Source organism: Halichoerus grypus, chromosome 6, assembly GCF_964656455.1.
Source record: "Halichoerus grypus chromosome 6, mHalGry1.hap1.1, whole genome shotgun sequence".
In the NCBI taxonomy this organism is placed as follows: Eukaryota; Metazoa; Chordata; class Mammalia; order Carnivora; family Phocidae; genus Halichoerus; species Halichoerus grypus.
In genome coordinates this window covers 102873055-102900491 of record NC_135717.1, presented here as the reverse complement: position 1 = coordinate 102900491, position 27437 = coordinate 102873055, and the positions used below count along the sequence as shown (strand labels likewise).

General features: G+C 39.5%; 1 protein-coding gene across 1 annotated transcript in view; it reads left to right on the top strand.

Moving 5' to 3' along the window:
- Window positions 1-27437, top strand: part of LOC118525944 (uncharacterized) — a 343595-nt gene that overhangs the window by 275473 nt on the left and 40685 nt on the right. Inside the window, exon 5 of the mRNA XM_078074102.1 lies at window positions 3569-3664. Coding sequence (XP_077930228.1) covers window positions 3569-3647 — 79 coding nt within the window. The 3' untranslated portion in view covers window positions 3648-3664. The remainder of the gene's footprint in view (window positions 1-3568; window positions 3665-27437) is intronic.

Sequence of the window (27437 nt, the reverse complement as noted above, 5' to 3'; positions counted from 1 at the left end):
GCAAAGCTGTCTGGTCTTGGACTTTGGTCTTGTCCTGGACTTTGGATTGGTTTTTGATTATGGATTCAATCTTCTTACTAGTAATTACTCTGTTCAGATTTTCTATTTCATTTTGATTCAGTCTCGGCAAGGTTGTATTTTTCTAGGAATTTATCCATTTCTTGTAGGTTGTCCAATTTGTTTTCATATAATTGTTTGTAGTCATCTCATTATCCTTTGTATTTCTGTGGTATCAGTTGTAACATCTCTTTCATTTCATTTACATGAATCCTCTCTCTTTTTTTCTTGGTGAGTCAAGCTAAAGATCTGTCAGTTTTGTTTATCTTTTCAAAGAACCAGCTCTTAGTTTTATTGATTTTCTCTATTGTCTTTTTAGTATCCATTTCATTTATTTTTGCTTTAGTCTTTGTTATTTCCTTCTTCTACTAACTTTGCACTTTGTTTGTTCTTCTTTTCCTAGTTCTTTGTGGTTAAAGTTAGGTTATTTATTTGAGACTTTCCTTGTTTCTTGAGGTAGGCATTTATCACTATGACCTTCCCTTTTAGAACTGCTTTTGCTGCATCCCACAAATTTTGGTATGTTATATTTCCATTTTCATTTGTTTCAAAGTATTTTCTTTATTTCTCTTTTGATTTTCTCTTTGACCCATTTGTTGTTCAGTAGCATGTTGTCTAATCTCTACACATTTGTGAATTTTCCAGTTTTTTTTATGTAATTAATTTCTAGTTTCATGGCATTGTTGTCAAGAAAGATGCTTGATATGATTTCAGTTATCTTAAATTTATTAAGATTTGGTTTTTTGCCTAACATAGGCTATATCCTGGAAAATTTTCCACTTGAGAAGAATGTATATTCTGTTGCCTTCAGATAGAATGGTCTGTATATATCTGTTAAGTCCATCTGGTGTAATGTTTCATTTAAGGCCTACATTTCTCTATTCATTTTCTGTCTGAATGATCTATCCATTGGTGTAAGTGGGGTATTAAAGTCCCCTACTATTATTGTATTGCTGTCTATTTCTCCCTTTAGGTCAGTTAATATTTGCTCTATATATTTTTGTGCTCCTATGTTAGGTGCATACATATTTACAAATGTTATATCATCTTGTTGGATTGACCTCTTTATCATAATGTAATGCTTATCTTTATCTCTTATTACAGTCTTTGTTTTAAAATCTATTTTATCTGATATAAGTATAGCCACTCTAGCTTTCTTTTGGTTTCCATTTGCATGGAATATCTTTCTCCATCCCTTCACTTTCAGTCTCTGTGTGTCCTTATATCTAAAGTTAATTTCTTATAGGCACCATATGGATGAGTCTTGTTTGTTTCTTCTTTTTATCCACTCAGCCACTCTATGTCTTTTGACTGTAGAATTTCAGCCATTCATATTTAAAATAATTATTATTATTTATGTACTTACTGAGATTTTGTTCATTGTTTTCTGGCTGTTTTTGTAGTTCCTCTCTTTCCTTTCTTTGTCTCTTGCTCTCCTCATTTGTGGTTTTATGACTTTCTTTCATGATATGCTTGTATTCCTTTCTCTTTATCTTTTGCATATTTACTGTAGGTTTCTGCTTTGGGGTTGCCATGAGGCTTACATATAATAACTATATCTATATCTATATCTATATCTATATATATAACAGTCTATTTAAGGTTGATAACAACTTAAGTTTGATCGCATTCTAAAGTTCAACCTTTTTATTCTCTATCCCTCATGTTTTGTTTTTGATGTCACATTTTACATCTTTTTATCTTGTATATTTCTTAACGAATTATAGTTATCATAGTCACATAGTTACTTTTCTCTTGTAACCTTATAATAGCTTTGTAAGTGATCAATCTGCTACCTTTACTATATATTTACCTATCCAGGGAGATTTAGTCTTTCATATGTTTTCTTGTTATTAATTAGTGCTCTTTCTTTTTGCTGGGCACACACTCTAAGTATTTAGTCTTTCCTTGCTGATTTTTGAGTCATTGAATCTCTGTTTACTTTTCTCAATAGCGACAAAACACAGCCAAGAAAGTGATCATTTCTATTTACCTGAAGGGCATGAAAATGTAATTGACTTCATCATCCATTCCTTATGTACCTCACTCTTTTTGAAGATGAAAAGAACTGAAGGTTAAAAGTATGGAAGAATTTTGTACATGATGAGCATACTAGCACTGCCACAGGGTTTCTTTTTTTTTATTATTAATTTAACTCTTTGAGATGACAAGAAGTGTTGAGGGTACCATCTTAAAAAGTAGTAAGTCAACTCCTTTTATTCCTTTTGAAGTTTACTCTCCTTTTATCTCATTTCTGCTCACTGTTACAACAGAAATCAGCAGAATATGTACAGTTCCAAATTTCAGGTGAACTCTGCAAATCATGTTAAAAGCAATGATATAATTGCCAAAAATTGAAACTTTTAAAAACTTAATTTAGCTAAAAAATAAAAACGAAGTTACCATAATTTTTGCATAATTACACTAGAAAATAAAAGTTTTTGCATGTTACATTCAGAATTAAACTTTCTTATGTACTAGGTTAGGTCCCATGTACCATTTCAGATGGAGCTAGTCTCAGTATATGGGGACTTAAATAATGAATTTGGAATGATCTTCCCTCTAGGCATGCTGGTTTTCTCTGTGCCCTGTTTCCTTTACTCCATAATTTCTTAGGCATCACGCACCGATAGGTTCTCAATAAATGTTGATTGAATGAATTAAAATGTTGAAGGTAGCAAGTAAAGGAATCAGGCTAGATATTATCTCCTTATCTTCTTTGTGGAGTAGGTGCAGTTTAAATAGGTGCCCATTTGACAATAAAATAAAATCAGGGGACCTCACACCAGGTCAGTTTGATTTGGCTCATTCTGACATAAGAATATTTCCAGTGATTCCTTGGAGCAATGTTCCTCCTTTTTCACATCTCTGATGAATGACAGTGTCTCTTTATAAATGTTTTTGATCCCCTTGTTTAAGCAGTGGTGTATTCTCAGAATGTTCTCAAAGGTGTACAATTTCAGAGTGTAGTACATTTATCCATCCATCAGCTTTACTACAGCTTTTCCTACTCTTGTTACAAATTCTAAAATGCGTTAAGTGGGAAATGTCTAATTTAGAATCAGAACCCCATAGAGGTCTAAAGAAAAAGTCCTAAATTGTTGCTAATTTAAAAAAGAAAGAGTAACTCAGAGCAGGGAAGATTCATTCACTCAACATAATCTCACAGAGGTTATGTGGAGCCTAGAAAGCATGATTCATTATTCTGATTTAATGGTTCTTAGTACAGCAGAATAAAGTAACAGCTAAGTACCGGGGATTGTACTAGGCCCTGAAGCTACGGCAGGAAACAGAACAGACAAAAATTCTGTTCTTTTCAAGCTTACCTTCTCATACACGGAGACAGTCAATAAACAAGTGACCAAAATACCATAATTAATTTATATTAAGATAAACATTTCTGCACATTTTTGTACCTCAGAGACTTGTTTGTGTTTTATGACTGCCATTGGCCCAGTGTCAATCAAGATGTAGCTGTTATTGCCTGTTCATAATATATCAAAACTTATAGAGTGAAGACAGAAGTTTGGGACAGAATCCTGGAGACACCAGCAGAAGATCAGGAAATGCTGCATCTCCAAAGCTGCTGATAGCACAGAATACAGTGGTGAGTAGAGAAACACTGTGTCAATGAGTCTGGGTTACCTGTTCCAGAGCAGTTGAACTCTGAATAGGACACAGTTTTAGGAATATCTCAATTTATGTTGCTGATATTTTCCCCTTGAGTTTGCACAATAGTGATATATAATAAAAACGAATGTCTAGTTAAGTCTAAAATAGCTGCTGTAGTGAGTGTAAAATAATTTAAAAGCAATTTTTAATTTAATAGATTCTTAGTGGCACAAAATTATAGTGTTTCTTATAATTTATGGTCTCTTAGATGTGAGAAAATAAAATATGTATATATTCGATAGTAATAAATGCTTTAGAGAAGACTAAAAGATAGAAAAGTGAATAGGGAATGCCATGGAGTGGGGTGGTTTGCAATTTTAGTCAAGATAGGCAGGAAAGCCCTTGAGAAAGTACATCTAAAAGACTTTTCTTTTTTTTTTTTTTAAAGACTTGAAGAGAGACTGGGCAGACAGCTGAGAAGAGTATCCCAGGGAGAGTGAACAACCAGTGGAAAGGCCCTAAGCAGGAGCATACCAAGCTTATTTGAGAAATAGAAAGGAGGTCATGTGGCTAGAGGGCAGTGAGAAAGGGTAAAGTAGTAGGAGATGAAGTTGAAAGTTAAGGGAGACCAGCTCACACATAGCCTTGTAGGAGACTGTAAAGATGTACTTTGAGATTAAAAGGATTTTCACATTTACTCTAAGTTAAATTGGGATCCATTAGAGGATGTTGTGCAGGAGTGACATGACCCAGCTTACATATTTAAAGAATCAGTGAAGCTGCTAGATAGAGAAAAAGACTGAAGGGAGACAAAGACAGAATTGAGGAGAACGGTTAGGAGGATATCATCATAAACCAGATGGGAAATGATGGTGGCTTGGACCAGTGTGGTAGTGCTGTGGGGATCAAAAGAAGTGATGGAATTCATGACTCATTTTGAAGGTAGAGCCAAAGGTTTTGCTGATAATTTGTTTTTTGTTTTTGTTTGTTTTTGTTTTGTTTTGTTTTAATTTTATTTTATTATGTTATGTTACTCACCATACAATACATCATTAGTTTTTGATGTAGTGATCCACGATTCATTGTTTTCGTATAACACCCAGTGCTCCATGCAGTACGTGCCCTCCTTAATACCCATCACCGAGCTAACCCATCCTCCCACCCCCTCCCTTCTAAAACCCTGTTTGTTTCTCAGAGTCCATAGTCTCTCATGGTTCATCTCTCCCTCTGATTTCCCCCTCTTCCTTTTTCCCTTCCTTCTCCTAGTGTCCTCCATGCTATTCTTTATGTTCCACAAGTAAGTGAAACCATATGATAATTGACTTTCTCTGCTTGACTTATTTCACTTAGCATGATCTCCTCCAGTCCCATTCATGTTGATGTTAAAGTTGGGTATTCATCCTTTCTGATGGCTGAGTAATATTCCATTGTATATATGGACCACATCTGTTGAAGGGCATCTCGGCTTCTCTTTCCACAGTTTGGCTATTGCGGACATTGCTGCTATGAACGTTGGGGTGCACATAGCCCTTCTTTTCACTACATCTGTGTCTTTGGGGTAAATACCCAGGAGTGCAATTGCTGGGTCATAGGGGAGCTCTATTTTTAATTTTTTGAGGCACCTCCACACTGTTTTCCAAAGTGGCTGTACCAACCTGCATTCCCACCAACAGTGTAAGTGGGTTCCCCTTTCTCCACAACCTCTCCAACATTTGTTGTTTCTTGCCTTGTCAATTTTTGCCATTCTAACTGGTGTAAGGTGGTATCTCAATGTGGTTTTGATTTGAATTTCCCTGATGGCTAATGATGATGAACATTTTTTCATGTGTCTGTTAGCCATTTGTATGTCTTCTTTGGAGAAGTGTCTGTTCATGTCTTCTGCCCATTTTTTGACTGGATTATTTGTTTTTTGGGTGTTGAGTTTGAGAATTTCTTTATAGATCTTGGATACCAGCCCTTTATCTGTAGTGTCATTTGCAAATATCTTCTCCCATTCTGTGGGTTGCCTCTTTGAGGAATATGAGAAAAAGAAAAGGAGATTCAAGGTGACTCCAAGGTTTCTCATCTTAGCAACTACAAAGATGAAGTTGATATTAATGGAGACGGGGAGGACAATCAGAACAGATCTGGTAGGAGTTCATTTTTAAACATGTTAAATTTGATATGTCTATTAGACATCCCAAAGAAGATGTCATGTAGACAATCAGATATGTGAAACTGGAGTTCTCACCACCATTCTTTGCCAGAATCTCCCATCATCTACTCTTTGGCCAGAATGTGTTCCTGGAAAGAGTAATTTTTCCATGGGGTCCCACGTGCTTATGAACAATGTCACTTGAGTTCTTACATGTTCAAAACTATTTGATAATACCAAGTCCTGAAGAGAATGTCTAATAAGAGGATCTATCAATCACAGTTTACAATATAAATTGGTACAACTATGGTGGAAAATATTTTGATAACATATTCAATTTTAAGACTGAACATTTACAGACTCTAAGAGCCAGCAATTTCACACCAACATTTATAGCCAAGAGGAAAATCTTGACAAATATATTAGAGGATGTGCAAAAAAATAGTCAAAATAGTGTTGTTGTCTAGCAAGACCAAGAAATAACCCAAAAGCATTTCAACAAAAGAATAGAAAAATTGTGACATATCCCCACAATGGAATATTACATAGCAGTTAAAATGAATGACCTACAGTTAAATCCAAAATAACCAATCAGCAACGTGCTATATTTCATCTATTCTAACACGTGTAATTTTTCTTATGACATCTCAGAAACAGCTCACTTGGCAGAGGTTTTTTTGTTTTGTTTGTTTATTTGTTTTTTAAAGGTTTATTTATTTGAGAGAGAGTGCACATATGAGTTGGGGTTGGGAAGGGGCAGAGGGAGAGAATCTCAAGCAGACTTGGCGCTGAGTGTGGAGCTGGACCCAGGGCTCAGTCTCATGACCCATGAGATCATGACCTGAGCCAAAGTCAGAGCCTAACTGATTGAGCCACCCAGGCTCCCTGACAGAGGTTTTTTTTATTAGTGGTTGTGCCAGCTATTAAAATATTGTCCTTTATAAGGAGGGCACTTGTGTTGAGCACTGGGTATTATATGTAAGTGATGAATCATGAAATTCTCCTGAAACGAATATTACACTATATGTTAACTAACTAGAATTTAAATAAAAATTTGAAAAAAACAAACAAAAAAGCCACCTTGGTGCAAATCAACCAAACTGAATATTAGATAGCAATAAGACATGTTATAACACAAGGGGCTCCTGGGTGGCTCAGCCCGTTAAACATCTGCCTTCAGCTCAGGTCATGATCCCAGGGTCCTGGGATCGAGCCCCGCATCGGGCTCCCTGCTCAGCGGGGAGTCCGCTTCTCCCTCTGTCCCCAGCCCCACTAGTGCTCTCTCGCTCTCTCTCTCAAATAAATACATAAAATCTTAAAAAAAAAAAACACGTTGTAACACAAGGATATAAAAAATATTGTCCTTTAGCTCCAAGTCCACTCTTCTGTACTCTGCTTTGTGACACAGGCACTGAGAGACTGCAACTCACTTCTGTGCTTTTCTAGCTGGCTCTGTTCAAAGCTTTGCCAATAGGGAGCACTAGAGGAGGCTTTGGTGCTAGAAGAGGAAGAAGAGTACTTGCTCCTCCTGTTGTCTTCGGGTTTCCTGTCCCTGTGATCTCCCCCCCAGGCAACCCTTCTTCACAGCAGCGATGGCAATTCACTCTTGTAGTGGCAGCTACACTCAGCTTGTAGCTTTCCCATCACAGGTAGAACCAGTTTGGTAACACCGCCTCACCAGAGGCAGCTGCCCCCTCCTCAGAGGCCAGGGTCTGCACCCCAGGGAGCCCCCTCCTCTGGGCTGAGACTCATGCATCAACTGAGCAGCCCTTCCTCCTCAGATATCTGTCGCAATTTCAGCCCCATAGGGACCCTTTTCTAAGTTCGTCCCTTAGTTTCCTCTGTTTTCTTAACCATGGGGTGGTAGCTTCTTTCTTCAGTTTCTACCCCCAAGATATCTTAGAGTCCTCTTTCTACCCTTTCAGTGGAAAACAACTTTATACCTGGTACAGGTGCTTTATATCAAATACCTCTGGTCAAATAACTGGTGTGGTTTCTGTCTAATATAATAGTACATAAAATAATTGTACCCCTTATAATTCATAGGGTATTAGATTTGAAGTCTCAGAAGATCATACACAGCAAAATACCTTTTGCACAAAGTTAAAAACAAATAAAACTATATTTTAGGAACACACACACATGATTTAGAATAGTTCTTACCTCTGGTATAGGGAAGTGGAGATAAGGCATGCTGGAGGAGGCCATAAGTAGACATAAGTTACATAATGTTCTAGTTTTTATATTTGGATCCATTGACTTTATTATGTTGTTACATAAATAACTACCTACATAGAAACCTGCACCTATAATACATTCTTAATACATAGATATATGCATGCATGCATGTATACATACATAAAATAAGACACTTGTTGAACTTTGATGAGACTATAAAAATAACTTTGATTAATTCTCTAAAGATGACATCATAATAAAATAAAATAATTTCCCTTTTACATAAAGTAAGATTTGACTATGAAATTCTTGGCTCACTGTCCTTGCTTGAGCGTACTGTGGATGTTTCTTCACTGTCTTTTGGTCCTGAGAATTTTTGTACAGAAGTCAGATGCCACCTGCTTTTATTTCCTTAAAAGTGGTGTTCATCTATTGCCTGGCTTCTCCAAAGGCAAAGATTCTTTCTACATCTGTAAAAGATTCCAAAAGAGATTTGTTCTGTATCTTTAAAGACAACTTCACCAAAGTGTGACTCGGTGTTGATGGTTCTGGGCCAACTCACAGTGGCTCAGTGTGCCATGAATTTCTCTAATTATATGTTAAAATATTCATTCTGTTGCTTTCTTTTGGGTTTCTTCTTTGGAATTCCAATTAAGCACACAAGGGCTATGCTTTTCTTCACTTCTTTACTTCTGTAGCTGTGATCTGTTGCTAACCCTAGCTCTGTATTTCTCTTTTATTTTGTTTGTTTTCCCCATTTCTATCCTCCACATCCTTTCCTATGACCTCCCTGTTGTCAGATCCCCCTTATGCCCTTCCTACTTTGTGTTTTATTTCTATAACTTCCTGTCTTGCTTTCTTTCCTGAGTTCTGCCATCACCTTCTATTGTGTGCTCTGCTCTTGCCTGATGTCTCCATCTTGGCTTTCATGTTTAGGATTCATTTAATTTTTTTTTTCAAAATAATGATAGATTGTTTGATTATAATTTTTATCTGTGCTATCACCGCTTTCCCTGAAAACTTTTCTTTGTCTTACAGAAATGTCTTGCTGTTCTTTCTCACATATTTTCTTAGAGTATTTTTGGGTGACTACTCTGTTTCCTTTAACTTTTCTTTCTTTTTTTTATTGCCATATTGTCCTGAACCAGCTTTTTTTTTTTTTTTTAAGATTTTATTTATTTATTTGAGAGAGAGAGACAGAGACAGAGCACAAGCAGAGGGGAGGAGGCAGAGGGAGAGGGAGAAGCAGGTTCCCCGCTGAGCAGGGACCCCGACATGGGGCTCGATCCCAGGACCCTGGGACCATGACCTGAGCCGAAGACAGACACTTAACTGACTGAGCCACCCAAGTATCCTAAAGGTTAGAGGTAGAGGGATAGATTAGGAGGAGTAAGGGCCAGGGTGGCTTTCCTGGCTTAGCAACTCAAGAGCTGTACCTCCTCCATTAGTACAGTGAGAAATGTTTCCTTTATTTTTTTTTTTTTTAATTTTTTTATTGTTATGTTAATCCCCATACATTACATCATTAGTTTTAGATATAGTGTTCCATGATTCATTGTTTGTGCATAACACCCAGTGCTCCATGCAGAACGTGCCCTCCTCAATACCCATCACCAGGCTAACCCATCCTCCCAACCCCCTCCCCTCTAGAACCCTCAGTTTGTTTTTCAGAGTCCATCGTCTCTCATGGTTCTTCTCCCCCTCCGATTTCCCCCCCTTCATTCTTCCCCTCCTGCTACATTCTTCTTCTTCTTTTTTTCTTTCTTAACATATATTGCATTATTTGTTTCAGAGGTACAGATCTGAGATTCAACAGTCTTGCACAATTCACAGCGCTTACCAGAACACATACCCTCCCCAGTGTCCATCACCCAGTCACCCCATCCCTCCCACCCCACCCCCCACTCCAGCAACCCTCAGTTTGTTTCCTGAGATTAAGAATTCCTCATATCAGTGAGGTCATATGATACATGTCTTTCTCTGTTTGACTTATTTCGCTCAGCATAATACCCTCCAGTTCCATCCACGTCGTTGCAAATGGCAAGATCTCATTCCTTTTGATGGCTGCATAATATTCCATTGTATATATATACCACATCTTCTTTATCCATTCATCTGTTGATGGACATCTTGGCTCTTTCCACAGTTTGGCTATTGTGGACATTGCTGCTATAAACATCGGGGTGCACGTAGCCTTTTGGGTCCCTACTTTTGTATCTTTGGGGTAAATACCCAGTAGTGCAATTGCTGGATCATATGGTAGCTCTATTTTCAACTTTTTGAGGAACCTCCATACTGTTTTCCAGAGTGGCTGCACCAGCTTGCATTCCCACCAACAGTGTAGGAGGGTTCCCCTTTCTCCGCATCCCCGCCAACATCTGTCATTTCCTGACTTGTTAATTTTAGCCATTCTGACTGGTGTGAGGTGGTATCTCATTGAGGTTTTGATTTGGATTTCCCTGATGCCGAGCGATATTGAACACTTTTTCATGTGTCTGTTGGCCATTTGGATGTCTTCTTTGGAAAAATGTCTGTTCATGTCTTCTGCCCATTTCTTGATTGGATTCTTTGTTCTTTTGGTGTTGAGTTTGATGAGTTCTTTATAGATTTTGGATACTAGCCCTTTATCTGATATGTCATTTGCAAATATCTTCTCCCATTCTGTCAGTTGTCTTTTGGTTTTGTTGACTGTTTCCTTTGCTTTGCAAAAGCTTTTTATCTTGATGAAGTCCCAATAGTTCATTTTTGCCCTTGCTTCCCTTGCCTTTGGCGATGTTTCTAGGAAGAAGTTGCTGCGGCTGAGGTCGAAGAGGTTGCTGCCTGTGTTCTCCTTTAGGATTTTGATGGACTCCTGTCTCACATTTAGGTCTTTCAACCATTTGGAGTCTATTTTTGTGTGCGGTGTAAGGAAATGGTCCAGTTTCATTCTTCTGCATGTGGCTGTCCAATTTTCCCAACACCATTTGTTGAAGAGACTGTCTTTTTTCCATTGGACATTCTTTCCTGCTTTGTCAAAGATTAGTTGACCATAGAGTTGAGGGTCCATTTCTGGGCTCTCTATTCTGTTCCATTGATCTATGTGTCTGTTTTTGTGCCAGTACCATACTGTCTTGATGATGACAGCTTTGTAGTAGAGCTGGAAGTCTGGAATTGTGATGCCGCCAGCTTTGCTTTTCTTTTTCAACATTCCTCTGGCTATGCGGGGTCTTTTCTGGTTCCATACAAATTTTAGGATTATTTGTTCCATTTCTTTGAAGAAAGTGGATGGTATTTTGATGGGGATTGCATTGAATGTGTAGATTGCTCTAGGTAGGATTGACATCTTCACAATATTTGTTCTTCCAATCCATGAGCATGGAACGTTTTTCCATTTCTTTGTGTCTTCCTCAATTTCTTTCATGAGTATTTTATAGTTTTCTGAGTACAGATCCTTTGCCTCTTTGGTTAGATTTATTCCTAGGTATCTTATGGTTTTGGGTGCAATTGTAAATGGGATCGACTCCTTAATTTCTCTTTCTTCTGTCTTGTTGTTGGTGTATAGGAATGCCACTGACTTCTGTGCATTGATTTTATATCCTGCCACTTGACTGAATTCCTGTATGAGTTCTAGCAGTTTTGGGGTGGAGTCTTTGGGATTTTCCACATAAAGTATCATATCATCTGCAAAGAGTGAGAGTTTGACTTCTTCTTTGCCAATTTGGATGCCTTTGATTTCTTTTTGTTGTCTGATTGCTGTGGCTAGGACTTCCAATACTATGTTGAATAGCAGTGGTGATAGTGGACATCCCTGCCGCGTTCCTGACCTTAGGGGGAAAGCTCTCAGTTTTTCCCCATTGAGAATGATATTCGCTGTAGGTTTTTCATAGATGGCTTTTATGATATTGAGGTATGTACCCTCTATCCCTATACTCTGAAGAGTTTTGATCAAGAAAGGATGCTGTACTTTGTCAAATGCTTTTTCTGCATCTATTGAGAGGATCATGTGATTCTTGTTTTTTCTTTTGTTAATGTATTGTATCACGTTGATTGATTTGCGGATGTTGAACGAACCTTGCAGCCCAGGGATAAATCCGACTTGGTCGTGGTGAATAATCCTTTTAATGTACTGTTGGATCCTATTGGCTAGTATTTTGGTGAGAATTTTTGCATCCATGTTCATCAGGGATATTGGTCTGTAATTCTCCTTTTTGATGGGGTCTTTGTCTGGTTTTGGGATCAAGGTAATGCTGGCCTCATAAAATGAGTTTGGAAGTTTTCCTTCCATTTCTATTTTTTGGAACAGTTTCAGAAGGATAGGTATTAATTCTTCTTGAAATGTTTGGTAGAATTCCCCTGGGAAGCCATCTGGCCCTGGGCTTTTGTGTTTTGGGAGATTTTTGATGACTGCTTCTATTTCCTTAGTGGTTATAGGTCTGTTCAGGTGTTCTATTTCTTCCTGGTTCAGTTTTGGTAGTTGATACATCTCTAGGAATGCATCCATTACTTCCAGGTTATCTAATTTGTTGGCATAGAGTTGCTCATAATATGTTCTTATAATAGTTTGTATTTCTTTGGTGTTGGTTGTGATTTCTCCTCTTTCATTCATGATTTTGTTGATTTGGGTCATTTCTCTTTTCTTTTTGATAAGTCTGGCCAGGGGCTTATCAATCTTGTTAATTCTTTCAAAGAACCAGCTCCTAGTTTCGTTGATCTGTTCTACTGTTCTTTTGGTTTCTATTTCATTGATTTCTGCTCTGATCTTTATTATTTCTCTTCTCCTGCTGGGTTTAGGCTTTATTTGCTGTTCTTTCTCCAGCTCCTTTAGGTGTAGGGTTAGGTTGTGTACTTGAGACCTTTCTTGTTTCTTGAGAAAGGCTTGTATTGCTATATACTTTCCTCTTAGGACTGCCTTTGCTGTATCCCAAAGATTTTGAATAGTTTTGTTTTCATTTTCATTGGTTTCCATGAATTTTTTTAATTCTTCTTTAATTTCCTGGTTGACCCATTCATTCTTCAGTAGGATGCTCTTTAGCCTCCATGTATTTGAGTTCTTTCTGACTTTCCTCTTGTGATTGAGTTCTAGTTTCAAAGCATTGTGGTCTGAAAATAGGCAGGGGATGATCCCAATCTTCTGGTACCGGTTGAGACCTGATTTATGACCTAGGATGTGATCTATTCTGGAGAATGTTCCATGGGCACTAGAGAAGAATGTGTATTCCGTTGCTTTGGGATGGAATGTTCTGAATATGTCTGTGAAGTCCATTTGGTCCAGTGTGTCATTTAAAGTCTTTATTTCCTTGTTGATCTTTTGCTTAGACGATCTGTCCATTTCAGTGAGGGGGGTGTTAAAGTCCCCCACTATTATTGTATTGTTGTCGATGTGTTTCTTTGCTTTTGTTATTAATTGCCTTATATAATTGGCTGCTCCCATGTTAGGGGCATAGATATTTACAATTGTTAGATCTTCTTGTTGGATAGACCCTTTAAGTATGATATAGTGTCCTTCCTCATCTCTTATTACAGTCTTTGGTTTAAAATCTAATTTGTCTGATATAAGGATTGCCACCCCAGCTTTCTTTTGGTGTCCATTAGCATGGTAAATGGTTTTCCACCCCCTCACTTTCAATCTGGGGGTGTCTTTGGGTCTAAAATGAGTCTCTTGCAGACAGCATATCGATGGGTCTTGTTTTTTAATCCAATCTGATAGCCTGTGTCTTTTGATTGGGGCATTTAGCCCATTTACATTCAGGGTAACTATTGAAAGATAGGAGTTCAGTGCCATTGTATTGCCTGTAAAGTGACTGTTACTGTATATTGTTTGTGTTCCTTTCTAATCTATGTTGCTTTTAGGCTCTCTCTTTGCTTAGAGGACCCCTTTCAATATTTGTTGTAGGGCTGGTTTCGTGTTTGCAAATTCCTTTAGTTTTTGTTTGTCCTGGAAGCTTTTTATCTCTCCTTCAATTTTCAATGACAGCCTAGCTGGATATAGTATTCTTGGCTGCATATTTTTCTCATTTAGTGCTCTGAATATGTTCTGCCAGTCCTTTCTGGCCTGCCAGGTCTCTGTGGATAAGTCTGTTGCCAATCTAATGTTTCTACCATTGTAGGTTACATATCTCTTCTCCCGAGCTGCTTTCAGGATTTTCTCTTTGTCTCTGAGACTCGTAAGTTTTACTATTAGATGTCGGGGTGTTGACCTATTTTTATTGATTTTGAGAGGGGTTCTCTGTGCTTCCTGGATTTTGATGCCTGTTTCCTTCCCCAAATTAGGGAAGTTCTCTGCTATAATTTGCTCCATTATACCTTCTGCACCTCTCTCTCTTTCTTCTTCTTCTGGGATCCCAATTATTCTAATGTTGTTTCGTCTTATGGTATCGTTTATCTCTCGAATTCTGCCCTCGTGATCCAGTAGTTGTTTATCTCTCTTTTTCTCAGCTTCTTTATTTTCCATCATTTGGTCTTCTATCTCACTGATTCTTTCTTCTGCCTCATTTATCCTAGCAGTTAGCGCCCCCATATTTGATTGCACCTCATTAATAGCCTTTTTGATTTCTACTTGGTTCGATTTTAGTTCTTTTACTTCTCCAGAAAGGGTTTCTCTAATAACTTCCATGTTTTTTTCAAGCCCAGCTAGTATCTTTAAAGTGATGATTCTGAACTCTAGATCTGACATCGTACTAATGTCCGTATTGAGTAGGTCCCTGGCAGTCGGTACTACCTCTTGTTCTTTTTGTTGAGGTGATTTTTTCCGTCTTGTCATTTTGTGCAGAGGAGAATAGATTAATGAGAGAACAAAATGCTAGCAGGGTAACAACGTCCCCAGAAAATATACTCTAAACAAATCAGAAAAGACCTGAAGCAGTGGGAAAAGAAAGGGATAGAGAGAAAAAAGAAAAGGAAAGAAAAAAAGAAAAAAGAAAAAGATAAAGATAAAAACAAACAAAAGCAGAACAAAACAAAACAAAACAAAACAAAAACAGAATGTGATCAAATATGATCAGGCTGGATTATAGATCAGTGCCACACACTAGATTTTGGGTGTATTTTGGTCTGTTAAAAGAAAGTCCCTCCCAAAATTTTAAAGAAAGAAAAACTTATATATGTACAAAAATAAGGGTTGATATGATGAAGGGATGGAATATGACTGTAAAGATGGAAATTATAAAAAATTTTAAAAAAGGATTTGATAAGTTGTTTGAAAAAAGAAAGAAGAGGATTAAAAAAAAAAGAAAGAAAAAAGGGAGAGAATGTGATCAGGCAGGGGAGTAGAAAAAAACCATACACTAGAGATTTAGAGTATATTTTGATCTGTTAGAAGAAACTATCTCAAGATTTTAAAGAGAGAACAACTTATATATATATGCCAAAAATACGGGTAACTACTATGAAGGGATAGAATATGACTTTAAAAATGAAAAATAAAAATGTTTTTTTTTTTAAAAAGGGATTGATAAGATGTTGGTTGAAAAAGGGAAAAAGAAAAATTCAAAAAAAAAAGAAAAAAGGAAAAAAGAAAAAAAGACAGTTAAAAAAAATAATTAACTTTGAAAGACTAAAGAATCATGGTAAAAAAGCCATGAATTCTATGTGTAGTGTTCCCCTAGCGCTGGAGTTCTGCCGTTCTCATTGATCGGTAAACTTGGTCTTGGCTGGCTGTTCTTGCTGATCTTCTGGGGGAGGGGCCTGTTGCCGTGGTTCCCAAATGTCTTTGCCGGAGGCAAAATTGCCCCGCCCTTGCCGGTCTGGGCTAAGTAATCTGCTCGGGTTTGCTCTCCGGAGCTTTTGTTCCCTGCAAGCTCTCCGTACAGCTTTGGAGGCGGAGAGTGAAAATGGCGGCCTCCCAGTCTCCGCCCCGGCGGAGCCGAGAACTCGGGGTCCCGCTCCTCAGCGAGCCCCCAGAGAAAAGCCGTCAGTCACTCCCGTCTCCCTGGTCTCCGGCCACACTCCGCGCTCACCCGGCCTGTGACCGCGCCTTTCTATCTGGCACCCGACCCCGGGTGGAGTCTCCAAACCCAGCAGATCCCCGCGGTGCACTCCCGCACCTCTCCTCCCGGGGGAAGAAGGTGAGTCTCCCCGGATCTGCCGCTTGTTGGGTCCCTGCTGGAGGAGCAGTGGCCCGACTGTGCCGCGGATCACGGTTTATGACAACCCCGAGCTGAGAGCCCGCGCCTGGGCTCCGTCTCTGCAGCCGGCTTCCCTGCTCCGGTACCTGGGAGCTCTGCCGCACTCAGGCACCCCCGGTCTTTCTGTGACCCCGAGGGTCCTGAGACCACACTGTCCCGCGAGGGTTCCACCCCCCACTTCGCCACCAGAGTGACGTCCCTCAGCGGAGCAGACTTCTAAAAGTTCCGATTTTGTGTTCCGCGGCTCTATCACTTGCCAGAAGCGGCCGACAGAGGCCCCTCCCCCGCCGTCTATCCTCCCGAATATCGCCACGGATTCACTTCTCCGTACGTCCTACCTTCCAGAAAGTGGTCGCTTTTCTGTTCAGAGAGTTGTTGCTCTTCTTTTCTTTGATCTCCTGTTGAGTTTGTAGGTGTTCAGAATGGTTTGATCCCTATCCAGCTGAATTCCTGAGAGGAGACGAAATCCAGGTCTCCTACTCCTCCGCCATCTTGCTCCGCCCCTCGAGAAATGTTTCCTTTAAATATGACACTGTTGTGTAGCCACATCTTCTGTGTCTCCCTAAGCTTATCCTGGTCCCAGGTGGCTTCTCCAGCCAGGCCTACGCTCCCCTAGTTCCTTCACCACTTCCTGCAACCAGGAGACTGCCTTCAACGTGATCCCCACATTTATGAGGGTATATTTTCTTGATGCTTTCTGAAATATGCCAACTTTGGACCCCCACGCACCTTCCGTATGTTTCTTCTCATCCTTCCCTGGTACCTCTAACCTCTCTGTTCTAACCCCTACCTGCAGCAGTTCCCTCGTGGGGTGGAACATTCCCCTCCTGAGGGAGCAATTCTCTGGAGCTTTCTGAGCCACACCACCCCTAGCCCTCTGGACTCCCCGTTCTTCCCTGATGCTTCCCCCCTGGCTTCCTGTAGCGTTTTGCTGGCTTCAGCTGTGCTTGGCAGGTCTTAAATGTAAATGGAGTTTGTAAGTTTTCTCTGTCTCTAAGGCTTCACTATAAACAAATTTTGTGACTTCTGGAAAAATTCTCTGTATGGTTTCCAAGAGGAGTTGAAGTAAGATCCAGAATTCAGCTGGCATCACGTCCCTACCAGAAGTTCTACAACTGTGTTTGAAAAAGAGAAAAGAAAAACTGCCATTGTATTCTCTTCAAAATCTGTTTCCAGTCTTTCAAAGAAAGGTGTGAAAATGAATTTGGCCTGAGGTTTGAGGCAGATATTGTGACTGACTTGTGTTCATCTCAGTCAACTGTTTTCTGGAAGGTTTGGGAGCATACTTGGTAGAGCAGGAATTGAGTGGGCCAAGCTAAATTGAATATTGAATTGAAAATGAATGGGCAAACATTTTCACAAGACCAAATTTGGTACACAATTATCATGATTTCTTGGTTATTTTCTTCCATTAATCAGAGAGAAGTCAAAAGAGCAGAGGGAGAGAGAAACTTTGCCATTCATCCTATGAAAAGGAATAGAAGGTGCCAAAAGAGACCGAGTTCTAAGCTTCAATGCAGCCACAAAAAAAAAAAAAAAAAAAAAATCCTCCTCAGACAAAAAGCAATTACATAAAAGTTGGTTCAGAAATATAGTGTCAGAGCTGTGCAATCTTAAGAAAAATTGTACCTTAATTTTGGAAGCCAAGAGTAAGTCAGTCTAATCGCAATTGATAAGAAATTTTAATGTAAAGAGGTATCATGTTATTCATTTAAATCTTGCTGAATGAAGTAGCTCTTGCGTTTAGCTAGTATCTTCATTCTCTTAACATTATGTGATTGTGGGAAAGGCTTAATTACCTGGATTGTTAACCCCATCTCACCTCTGGGTCATCCACCGAATCACTGCATTACCATGCTTAGCTGAACCACCATCTATCTCGGGATAATGGTTAGAACTGCAAGTCTTTGCCTTTAAGAAAGAAACAACTGGCCTCTTTAGCAACAGAAATGTCAGGAGGTCTGGAAAACCCTTAAGACCCAAGGGACCATAACCCCAGTGGCTGGGTTTCAGACATTCTGACAGAGGGCAGAGGATATTATTTTGGTCAAGAGACTATTTTCATAATCCCTGACATCATAGTTAGGTGTTGTCTACTCACACCCTACCTCTAAGTCTGGCCCCCAGTGACTCTGACATCCCTGGCCAGATGCATTGTTAACACATTCCACCGACCACTGGGAGTGGGTGTCAGCATGACAGCAGGGAAGTGAGGCCGAAATGGATCTCCCCAGTCTCAGGACCTCGTTCTGCTTTGCAAACACTGTGATGCTTGACTTTATTATAGGTATTAAGACCTATGATTTCAGTGATGTAACATCAACAGTTCTCCGTTAATCCAATAATGATTCAACAACTGCTTTTTAGATCCTTTGATTTACTGAGATGTAATGGGGTAGTTTTAGGTTCCCGAATTCCAACTACATTAATTGCTATACTTAGAGTGCAGCTGTCGAGCCTTTAATCCCTCTTTGCTGCAATGATATTTAATTGAATTGAATTATATTAAATTACCCTGAATGTACTAGTGATTGTTCATTTGTTTGTACTGTATTAATTAAAATTTTTTTTATTTTGAAAGGAATCAAACTTTGAGGTACAGACCAGACTGCTTCATGTTTTCTCATATAAACCTAAAATATAGGAGATAAAATAATGTGCTGGTGAGGCAAATAGGGATAGTTTCTAAACATTTTTTTTTCAGGGACATTTGTCACTGTTTAATGGTAAGTGATACATTTATATACACTGCATTTCAATTGCATCTATCATCATTTAAAATTAAATAACATAAATATCTCTCTTCCGTTATTAGACAGAATTTGCAGCAACACATTGTGAGTCACAAAACAGAGAGACAGAGAAATTGAAATAAAGACTAAAAATACATGCCGCTTAGAAGACAAAAATATAAGAGAACATGAGGTCATGAGTTTCTGTCGTGCTCAGGTAAGCACTAAGGGTAACAGATTTCCTATTTCATAAAGTGCAGCACTCTGGCAGGGCTCCTGGGTGCCCATGAGCCTCTGAGTCACACTCTTCCTTCCCCGTGCCTCATTGGTACGGCCCCCAGAGGAAAGTCCATGGGCCATCTGCAAGGCCTGCTCTCTAGCCAAGCACTGATGTCTGTGACCACAGAGTGACCCTACCACCAAGAAAGAGGTGATAACTGTGCAGCCTAACATGCCCCTGAACCACAACCCTTGTCACAAAGGTAACCTGGGCACCTCCCTTTCATAATCTTAACAAAGCCACATCACCCATCTGAATCAGGGTCTCTGTCTACTGTTTCATTTTCCCCGCTGACCAGAGAGAGTAAGGGGACAAGCCCTGGTGCTCCCCAGACATGAGCTTTGTTTCTAACTCGGCTACTTAGTAGATGACAGCCACTGCCAGGTCTTCTCTGAGCTTCAGATTCTTTATATCTAAAATGGAAATAATCTACATTTGACCAGTGCTTACATAGCCCCCTTACATCATTTAAAATAAGGAACGATTTTGTAAGGTATAAACTAAGGTACAGATATTATCATCTCAATCTTTAGCTAAACTGTAAGAATCTCTAATAGTGTCACTTACCTATTTTTATCTCCTGTCCTGTATAATAATGTTTGAGATCCCAGGCAAGTTAAATAAATGCTTGTAGAATGTGTCACTGCATCATAACCATGAGCCACATAGGTTATTCAAGAGGGCACCACATTCAAAGAAGGAAAGTCCAATAGGAATTCAAACCTTCACACATATTTCTTGAGGAAGGTAAAACTCCAAGGCAACTCTTGCTTAAATTCCCTTCCTCTCATATGATTTACCATCCCACATCTCCCAAGGGCCTATCACTTGCTTTCTTTCCCTCATCCTCCATGACCCCTCCCTGGTCATGATCATGACCCTTTCTGTTGCCTTTCTCAGCCTCTCCCCAAGCTCTTCATCCCCCGCACATCCCTCCAGACTTCCGAAGCGTCAACTCCCCACACTCAATGGCTTCTGTGAAAGAAAGTTCCATCTTCCCTTTCACTACTGTTTCATAGGAATAAAGCATTTATCCCTCAGCCCATTGTCCTGATTCGGGCTCACAACAAACATAGGGGCAGTTGGAGAGGGTGGGAATGAACAGTGGCGAGAAACAAAGCCTAATTTATTTGGCGGGGAGAAAAGCTCGGAACATTCACCTACATTGTCATTTTTATCCTATCCCCTAAAGAATGATTAGATGAAGAATTGGCAAGTTATGAGTATTGATTACATTCCTACTGGGAATCAGTCTCTAGGAATGACGTGACGGAATTGAGCTACCTTGTCTCTGTCCTTGAAAGCTTTGTGCCTCAGTGATCTGGGCAGAGCCTTGTATACGGCCTGGAAGGTGCTGTAAATGCTTGAGGGAGAGATGGGAATGAGGTAATTTCACAGGATCAACCTGGAAGGGGTGTGCAGGGGACAAGAGTTGCGAGATCACAATGATTTCAGAGTCTGTAGGGAGTTGGCTGTTGCCTGTAACAGTGAAGTTTTCATTGGGGTAAAGAGAGTCTGCCTTGTGTTTGGCAAGCAGAGAGAAAAGAAACTAATTTGGTTGAACTAAAAATCTATAAAAGTTTGGCATCTGTGCCTCTATAATTTGATGGGTGGAGATATGTAAAGTTTTGGACCAGAAGCTGCTGAACCATCTTTTTTTGGTGGTTGTTCTATTTGAATCAATTTTGCAGCTTCTTTATAAGTAGTCCTCAAATAGTAGTATTTAGAATCAAAGAAGAAAGTACTAAGGGAATAGAGGTACTTGTGCTGGTAGGATCCTTAAGTTCAACCAATGTTGTTGTAAACATGTTGAAGTCAAGTAAACGCAGCTAGAATTGATGAAAGATTCGCTTTATACTCAGCACTGTGGGAGATACTGAAATAGTGTTTTCTTTATAAAGTGGGGAAAGTAATACTCCTCAACAATTCCCCAATAAGATGATTAAGAGGCTTAAAAACAGATAATGAATGTAAAATGGTAAGTACAGCATCTGATTCAGAGCAAGAGCTCAATAAATATTTGAGAATGAATAAGAGAAAGAAAGAATGAACAAACTATGGGAGTGGATTAGCCTTGTTACTCTCTAAGCTATACAATTTTTTGATTCTTTGAGAATAAACCTGGGACTGAGGAGTTAAGAGTTATGAGGTCTGAATTGAGGTCAGTTGTTGAGGCTGAGTTGGATGATAGTTAGAAAAGTAGGTTCTGGACTCAGATTGTCTGGCCTGAATCCAGGACCCACCATTTGTCAGCTTCATGACCTGGGGCAAGTTACTTTACCCCTTCAACGTTCATATTCCTCACCTATAAATAGGGATAATAACAGAGTCTACTTTGTAGGATTATTGTTAAAAGCATTTGGAACTTCTACCATCATAAAAAATCCCCTGCCCATTTGGATCAACTGTGTCCCACCCAATCACTGTTTTCTTCTTTTCCCTATCAATCAGGTCCAGAATCTCCTAAATTGGCTCTTGCCACTAGTATCACTTTCTCAAATCCAATCCCAATAGTCAACTGATCTCTCTAAAATGAAAATCTGGCCTATAACCATACCACCCTGAACACACTTGATCTCGTCTAAAATGAAAATCTGGAGAATGGGGCGCCTAGGTGGCTCAGTTGGTTAAGCGTCTGGATCTTGGCTTCGGCTCAGGTCGTGATCTCAGAGTCTGGGATCGAGCCCTGCTTCGGGCTCCAAGCTGAGCGGGGAGTCTGCTTAGGGTTCTCTTCCTCTCCCTCTCCTTCCGCCCCTCCTGCACTCACACCCTCATGCATGTGCACACACTTTTTCTCTCTCTCAAATAAATAAATAAATCTTTAAAAAAATTTTAATAAAATGAAATTAAAATCTGGAGGCACTGATCTGGCTCAGTCAGTAGAGCATGCGACTCTTGATCTCAGGGTTGTGAGTTCAAGCCCCATGTTGGGCATGGAGCTTATGTAAATTAAAAAAAATTAAAATTAAAAAATAAAATGAAAATCTGATCCTGTTACTTTCTGTTATCTACAGGATATAAAGTCCAACTTTCTTCTCATAACAGAAAACTCTTCATAATCTAGTAGTACAGTTTGTAATGGTTAAAATTATGGGTTTTAGAATCAAATGGACCAGAATTCCAGCTGTATTCCTTACTTGTGAAGCCTTAGACAAACCATTTAACATCCCCCAATTTATTTTTCTGATAAATAAGGATATAACAATAGTACGGTAGTGAATAAACTCTGAGACTCTTCCCAGTTGTTCCCACCTCCAGGTACACCCACCCTTGTATAATCCAGTCCCCTTGAATGTGGGTGGGACTTATAATGCTTGTAACCAAAAGAATAAGGTAAAGTTGACAGGATGTCACTTCCAGGATTTACATTACATAAGACTGCAACATCAGCCCTGCTGGGAGACTCTTTACTTTGCTCACTTTGAGGAGGGAAGCTGCCATGTTGCCATGGGAAAGCCCATGGACTAAGGAACTAAGGGAGGCCCTCGGTGGACAGCCAGCAAAAAACTGCAGACCTTTGTCCAATAGCATAAAGAACTGAATGCTGCCAACAACTCTGAAGGCTTGGAAATAGACCCTCTCCTATTCAAACCTCAGATGAGACCCTAGCCCCAGCAGACACCATGATTGCAGCCTTCTGAAGACTCTGAAACAGAGGATCCAGCTGAGCTATGCCTGGACTCCTGAGCTATAGCAAGTGAGATAATAAGTGGGTGTTGTTTTAATCCCCTAGATTTATGATAATTGTTATGCAATGATAAATAATTCATGTAGGTGCTTTCCCAGAGCAGTAACAGTTGGTGCTCACCAAATATCCATGTGTTTCTCTGCATTTCCCAATTTCATTTGCAGTGAAGCTGGGGATGTATGACTAGTTCTGGCCCACAGACTGAGCAGAAGTGACTGTAAGAAGTTATAAATCAGAGTATCTCCTCTATCCTTTTTCCCCGGTGCTGGTGGCCTTAGAGTCCACATGTTCCAGATGTCATGGCTACTAGATATAAGTTGGCTGCCTGGCCCACATTGGACCTTATGAGTTGGAAAATAGACTTTTATTGTGCTAAGTCACTAAGAGTTCAGGGTTTGAATATTAACCTGATTAACAAAACTACCCCACAGGAGATATTATAGGATTAACCAAGATAACGTACAAAAACAAATAGCATGGGTTTACAAATCAACACTCGATAATTATGCCACTTAAACTTTATCTGGTCTTGTATTCTATAAACCTATCCTTTTGAGCTAGTTTTTAGTTCTACAATCACACCATGTCATCTCAAGCTTCCTGTTGTTCCCTCTGCCTGGAATGTCCTTCCCTGGCTCACACATCCTTTAAAATTTGGCTAAGATGGCACTTTTCCTGGGTTAGGTGTGTTCCCCTTTTCTTTCCACAGCCGAATGTTCAGTCCATCTGCTGCAGTACCCACACTGTCCTAACCACCTCCCAGGACAGATGGCCAGCACCTTCAAGGGAAGTGTCAGAGGCTCTGTGACATTGAAGACACTTGATAAATGTTTGTCCTTTACCATGTCAGATTTACATCCTTCCTTATTACATACCTAGTTTAACTGGATTCTTAAAAAATTTCAAACCATTCCCTTTCAAGATTCTCCCATGAAAAAACCCCCAGGTGCTATTCATAGGGTAAGAGGTCTTTATTCACGTGAAGAGTATTAATTTCCTATTATCTGCCATCACTCTCTATTTTAGACTGAGCCCCAGTACTCCTTTTATCTTTCTGTCCTAATTTCAATTCTCAACACTATAATCATCTCTCCAAACTCTCTCCTTATTTGTGAAGTAAAGAGTCACACAGAGTGTTCTAAGGTTCAGTCATGACCAGGGGCAATGGAAGACACTGTAGTCTACTCTGATTTTTGGTTCTTGAACTTGATAGTGGTCTCTTAGCTTCTTGTCTGTGGGGCCCGGGCATTTATCCATCTTACATGTGTGTACTCCTTTGTATCTTCTCCCTCCAACTTCCCAGATTCAAGGTCAACTTGTTGAGAAGGAAACTAATTTTAACTCTACATTTTTCCTAACTGAGATATGTAATTTGGAACTCTAGCTCTAAATTTTAGTGAGGTCCTTCCATACCTTAATGGCCCTTGGTAATAATGAGAAGAACCTCTCTTCTGGACTTTTGGTGAAAAAAGATTCAGCTATACTGAGCTCAACCTTTCTATGTCTCAACTCTGCATCTCAATGTTGGCAGATAGTAATTGCTAACCCCCACATATATCTCACAGTGTTCTCAGGAGCTTGAAAAACAAAGCTTGTGAATGAACATACATACAATCTTATTAATGTGCTTGCAAGAGTTCACTGGTAGAAGTTAAGGCAACTATTCTTATTTTTTGCTGCATTTCATTTTGGACTTGGATGTGATAGTATTTTCCTCTTCAAGATGCATTCATTTTCTTAGGCACTATTATATCAGCTGTTCATTTGAAATAGAGTTCTCTGTAGACATGCCATGGCCAGGGACCAAGGAAAAGAGAAAGTATCTCTCATTTAGAAAATTGCTCTCTACATATGATAAATGATACCCAAGTATCAGTGAAGAGCTGAGATGTGTCTGAAAGCACCTACACTATGTCCCAGGAGCTTAGTAATGGTAAGATATTATCTTTAATAATATTAATGAAAATGATACCTTTAAATAGCATTCTCCAATGTTCCAAGCATTTTCACATGTATTATTACATTAGATCATTGCAGAAATTCTGTGCTTCAGAGTATAGTGTAATTCCTATTTTAAGATGTGGACTCAGAGGACTTCCTCGTATTCACAGCCAAAGCAAGTAGCAGAGTTGGAAAGATCACCCAGTATTTTTCACCGTGAAGCCACTTCTATTTTTACACAGTATAGTATTTTTTCACCATATTCTCTTTAGTTGCTAATAAGCTTCACTCATATAAGTCTTAAAAATAAAATTCTTTCCAAGTTGTGTTTGATTTTATTGCTCTGGGTTTTCGCCACAGAAACATCTAAGTGATCTCTCATTGGAGGTTTTACTGTTTTCCATTGGCCAGTTGCTCATTTGTCCTTAGGGCTGCAAAGCTGCAAAGCTGGGGCCACCCTCAGCCTCTGGAGACTTTTCTCTGGTCCTTGCATGTGGTCCCTACATTTTGGAGCCAGCATGTTGAAGCTCTCTCATGCTCTCCACTCTCTCTGACTTCCCTTTCTGCCTCGTATCTTTTGACTTCCCCTCCTTCCAGCACAAGACTGTTCTCTGCTCTTAAGGGCAGAAGATTTTTGTTGGGTGGGCTGTTCCAAGGTTTCAAAAAGAGAGCAAAGAGTGTTAGCAGGTTCGTTTGACTAGTAGATCCAAGTCATGTTCTCCAACATCTACTTTATAAGTAATATGTTACAGGAATATTTTCATCTCCTTCTATGTTTAGCTCCCATCTGCCTGATTCTTATGTCTAACTTGCAGTTGGTTCCAAACTCCAGTGAGGAAAGGATTGTTATTTATTGGTTTCCCTCAAATCCCAACACAAATACAACATGGACAAGACCAGTAGCTTCTTCCGAATTTTTTTGGTGATTTCTCTATGCCTTCTGTATTCGTTTTCTGTTGCTGCCAGAGCAAATTACCTCAGCCATAACAGCTTGAAGTAACAAAAACTTTGTGGACTACCTGAGAAGTTTTTGTCTACTCTGAGGTCGTAAATATGATCACATATGCTTGCTTTGAGAAAGTTTATAGTTTTTGTTTTTATATGCAATCCAGGATCCATTTTAAGCTGATGTTTGTGTATGGAAGGAGGTAACGGTATGGTATGGTAAACAGCAAGGTTAATTTTTCTTTTCCTCATGGGTCTCTAGTTGTTCTAGCACCATTTGTTGAAAAGACTATTCCTTTCCCATTGAATTACCCTGGTAACTTGTCAAAAATCAATTGACCCAAGTATAAAGAATATGTCTAATGTGCTGTACTTTATATAAGGAAAAGGGGGCTGTAAGAACTTATACATGTAATTGTTTACTTACACAGCAGACATACAGAAAGGATAAACTGAAGACCAATGAGCGTACCTACAGGGAGCAGGAAAGAATGGAATGGGGCAGTGGGGGCATGAGGACTGGGCAGTAGGGCTTGGGGGGAGAGACACCTTTCTGATGATAACTTTCTACATAGCTCTGACTCTTAGAACCATGACCATATTTCACATGCACAAAGAATACATAAGTAATTAAAAATCAGCAGGGGCATGGGGAACTCAAAATGGAATACAAACAGTAAAAAATCAAACTGAGCTGTATTACAAATGCATAACACAACTACAGTGAAGGGGATAGGGGAGATACTAATCTAAGCAACTTTGGAAAACAGTATTTTGACTTTTTATTATAAAACAAAACAAAAAAAGAACTGGAACTGTACACAAATATTGTACTTGAGTTGGTAAATTGGTTTCTCAAAAGAGTGTGGGTTAGCAATTCAGGAACTACATACGTGTATGTGAGGACTGAAAAAATAAGCGAACATTTTGTGGGTTAATAAGAGCCAGGTTGCTCCCTATCAGGGAATGAAGTGACAAATAAAGAATGTGAGACCCTGTGGGGTAGGATTAGAATCATGGATATAAGAATGAGCTCATGATCTTTAATATATGTACATAGAGATGGATGTGGAAATAAATATATGTAGGTAAGTGTCAGAGTGTGTGTGTGTGTGTGTGTGTGTGTGTGTGTGTGTGTGTGTGTGTTTAGGGGCCAGGATTGGGACTGGAACTTGTACCGGAGCCTCTTGGACTGGAGACTACTCTGCTCACCCCATTACCTCACCCCGCCCGATTGGCCCACTCCTTACCCTGCTTTGTGTTTTCTTCCATATCCCTGGTGATGTGAACAGGTCTCCCAGGCTCAAACGCTAAAGAAACAAAGAGTGGGGGAAAGGCTCCTTTGCCATGTGATAGGAGTAAACTCTGTTTTTCCCTTAGATTGATTAGCTGCAAGTTTAACATTTCCAAATGTAATTGCCTTTAAAAATTGGTTAAATCTGGAAAGGGGCGGCAGTCTTCAGCAGGCTGGCAGTTATGTGCAGATTGTTGGACTTTAATATATTTATAGAAGCGGTGTCTGTCACCAGGCCTCTGGGAACACTTGTACTATTTAAAATATAAATTAGAAAAATACGCTGACGAAATTGTCTGCCCCAAGGAATTTTCCCCTAATCACAGCCTTCATGCCAATGTAAGAATTTCTATTTGGCTATCCCTTTCTGGGTAGAAGTTGGAGTATGCAGCTGAGACCTGGAAGTTCACTAATGCTTAAAAGTTAGCCAGAAATGCTTTGTCCCAACACATGTTCCTTTCGGACTGGAGATCC